This window comes from Etheostoma spectabile, chromosome 15 (assembly GCF_008692095.1).
Source record: "Etheostoma spectabile isolate EspeVRDwgs_2016 chromosome 15, UIUC_Espe_1.0, whole genome shotgun sequence".
Taxonomy (NCBI): Eukaryota; Metazoa; Chordata; class Actinopteri; order Perciformes; family Percidae; genus Etheostoma; species Etheostoma spectabile.
Window position 1 is genome coordinate 3,672,137 of NC_045747.1, and position 3,535 is coordinate 3,675,671.

At 37.3% G+C, this 3,535-nt stretch overlaps 1 protein-coding gene across 4 annotated transcripts in view; it reads right to left on the reverse strand.

The window, feature by feature from the left end:
• clcn7 (chloride channel 7) overlaps positions 1–3,535 on the reverse strand; it is a 19,965-nt gene that overhangs the window by 15,558 nt on the left and 872 nt on the right. For 3 of the 4 annotated variants that reach the window (XM_032536493.1, XM_032536492.1, XM_032536491.1), the window contains exons 2-5: positions 2,901–2,978; positions 1,009–1,074; positions 473–538; positions 171–303 (exon numbers count right to left, since the gene is read on the reverse strand). In XM_032536493.1, the coding sequence (XP_032392384.1) occupies positions 171–303; positions 473–538; positions 1,009–1,074; positions 2,901–2,978 (343 nt within the window). The remainder of the gene's footprint in view (positions 1–170; positions 304–472; positions 539–1,008; positions 1,075–2,900; positions 2,979–3,535) is intronic. The other variant, XM_032536494.1, reaches the window with a different exon arrangement.

The window sequence follows — 3,535 nt, forward strand, 5'->3', positions numbered from 1 at the left end:
ATATATATATATACACACAAACACACACACACACACATACACACACACACACACTCTATTACATTCTTCCAGTTACTGCACTGTTTCTCTGTTCTGTTCTTGTGCAGTAAAGCCCCGTCATCTGGTGCTAGCATGGACTTAGATGTGTCCTATACAAAGCTTCAGAATACTATGTTTGACCACTTGGTATTTGATCCCAGCCAGTTCCTCCACCGCAATGTCTATAAAACAGGCGATGAGGCCAGTCAGAAAGCCAATTAGACCACAGACCACCCAGCGACTGATCTCCAGACAGCGAAAACCCTACAAATATAAGATGAGAGAGGGACGGGAGAGGAGGACAGGAGATGGAACAAACAGCAGAGGAAAGATGAGAAATAAGAGCAAAGAGCAAAGCAATTATATGGATTCACACACAGAGAACATATTAAGGAAGTACAACATATAGGCAGGTGATTCCCACTCCACTTACCATGTAGCTCATCCTCCTCTCCTCCTCCAAAAATAGCTGATTCTCAATGTTATCATAGTCCAGACTCTGGAATTTCACACACATATAATGAAATAATTCAGTAAAATACAGATTAAGGTGATGATGATTACTTCTATTCTTCATTATAAACACAAATCCTAAAAATGTGAAAAGTGACTATTGTATCAATGTCAGTTCATGTATAGAAAACCAAAAATATGTTAATACAAAGCTGATTTTACCAACTGTAGCCAGATTTTAACCTGCCTAAGAAGATTACTGCCCTCGTTGTTGCCACATGTTTAGGCTTCATGGCCCAAAGTGCATTTTCTATACCTGTATTATTGTCCCATTTTAATGTTTATATTGCTTCCTTTATTTATTTTTAACACCAAAAAGGTGTCATGAGAGTAAGGAATGTCTAAAATCCTACACATACACAAGGCTTTAATTAAAAACAATCTGGCCCAATCTAACCTTGGGTTTCCAGAATCATCTAATAATCTGCATTCTTTTTAGCGAGTTGGCGATTTTACCTCATATTTAAGTGACAGCAGCTTCTCATTATGAGGGATCTCTTTCGGTCGCCCCCTCAGAGAGTCCTGCAGGGAAAAAACACAGAAAAAAAAACAAAGATCACCACACCATCACTGACCTATAACTGCTGACCTATTGAATCATGTGACAGACTGCAAGGATCTGGGAATTAGGTTACGGACAACAGAGTAATCAAATCAAGTGAGCAGCAATTAAACAGCATTTTAACAAACATAAGAAAGACATTTTTTACTCTCAAAAGTCATTTCAAAAGAAAAAGAGAAGACAGGTTAGACAGACTGTATCTAACATAGACACTGTAGCATTAATATTGAGGCAGATGGCAGATGCAGTGACTGTAAAAACAACACACAGACCAGTGTTTCCTTCAGAAACGTTAGTATGAAAATCTCTAAAACATAACCAAAGTGAAGAAAGAGGACATTCTTGTAGGTACAGTGGTGTGCATAGGTTTATGAACCTATGCTAAAGTTGACAAAACAATTTTTTTTTTAATTTAAATTTTTTAATTTCTTTAATTAAGGCATTAAGATCAAATTTCCAAAAGATGATTTTTTATTTATTTTTTATTTTTTTAATTCCTCTTTTTGATAAACTTTAGCATGGGTCACTTATGAAACCAACTGAATGTTATTCTGTGTTAATGCAGATTATTTCATGTTGAAGGAAACACTGGTGCAAAAGAGTGCATCCTGACATGCATTCAAGCCAGCTACATACAATTCAAAAGTATGACATTTACATGCAATGCGAAACAGGCCTCGGTCACACAGCTGTGGCCCGTCGGTGCATTCACACAAACAGCAGCACATAAAGAAACTTCCGGTACGTGAGATAACTGACATTCACCTAAACAGAATAAACCCAAATACTGTAAACACATCAACTTTTGTTTACAGCATATAACAGTGGTGTAAATCACATGCATGGCATCACATTCCCATCAGGCAGCAAGGTCTGATGGTTACTGTCACGGAAGAAAATGGATTCAATGTCCTGTCTATCTGCTAAACTGCCTCCAGCATCAGTCTGTACTGGGCTGTCACCACTGACTGTGGACTAAAGCTTTTGATTCTGTTCTTGGGTCATGAACTGCATCTTAAATGCTGAATTGAATTGATTGATTTATTTTGATTTTTGTTTTGCATTTCTTTATTGTCCGATTGATTATTGTCTTACTCTTACTTCGCTAAGAGCTATATAGATTAAACCTGAGTCTGGCGTAAGCTTAGTCAAACATGTATTTATACATTTCTGGATTCACATTTAGGGAGGGTTTTGATATGGTCATGGCTAAACTGCCTGTTGATGTCTACTTTTCTTCTGTACCTTTTTGTTTTGTGTTCCATCAGTGAACAGTGTGTGGGATCTATCAGTTTCTGACAACAAAATACTGAATGGTTGAGTGGTCTGGGTGACAAATGGCCTGCATCAATTCCTCATTTGCGATGCATCACAGTGGAAACCTTCAGACAGTTTCCCAACACGTGTCTGTCATGCGCACTTGATGCATCATTTTGTGTTAGATTTCCTACATTAGGTTTAAGCTGTAGTCAGCAAGGAGCAACTGAGATTAAATAATAAATAATATATGTCTGAACCCTTATGTTTATCTCAGGCTACATCTCACAAATCAGGAATACATACTCAAACCCAACATTTATTACTGTAAATGATGCTTGTTACCGTTTTTGTTATTTTAAGACAATAGTTGATGATAGTTGATAGTTTTTATCATTATAGTAGAGTGACTAACTATAATTTAGTGGTCTAAGAGAAATGCTGCTAGCGTTCTTGATGGAGTGGTGATCAATAGGAGTGACAGACACAGAGAGAAAGAGTGCAATGGCGTTTCAGACTCGGACTTTACCTCATCTGACGTAATCTCCTCCTCCAAATCCACCGTGCTGAGTCTGCCTATCTGAAATATACTGCCTCCTCCAGACAGCTATAGACATCACAGACAGCAACAGAAATATATATATATATATGGCTATGTGTAGCAATTTCCAGGCTTATGTTTTACCATCACACAGATGTATATCCAGATAAGAGTAACAGGGTAACAGGGTCAGAGAAGTATAAGGACTGGATGATACAATGTACTAAAGTACATTATCAAAAGAACTGCAAAGGTTAACTTCCATTTTTGATCCTGATGGGACAGGAAGTAACTGTCTAGTCCTGGCTGCATTAGAGAAAAAAGGAAGTTGGATTTTCCAGTCTGTTTCTATATTAGGTGAACAGATGACTTCATTCAGTCTAAAGACAGCAGGTCTACTGGCTCATGGCATTATGAGAGTTTGATATTGTGGTTTAATACTATTCTGCCCTTTAACATACTGAAAGTAACCCTGTACAGGATTAAAATAGTATCTATCTATAATAGGCACAGATTACATAAGGCACACTTGAACTTAAACTTTTAATGTTCTGGTATTCATATTCTCATTTGGTCTGACCCTGTATTTTTAAATCGATGTTGTCTTTGTTGTCATGTACTGT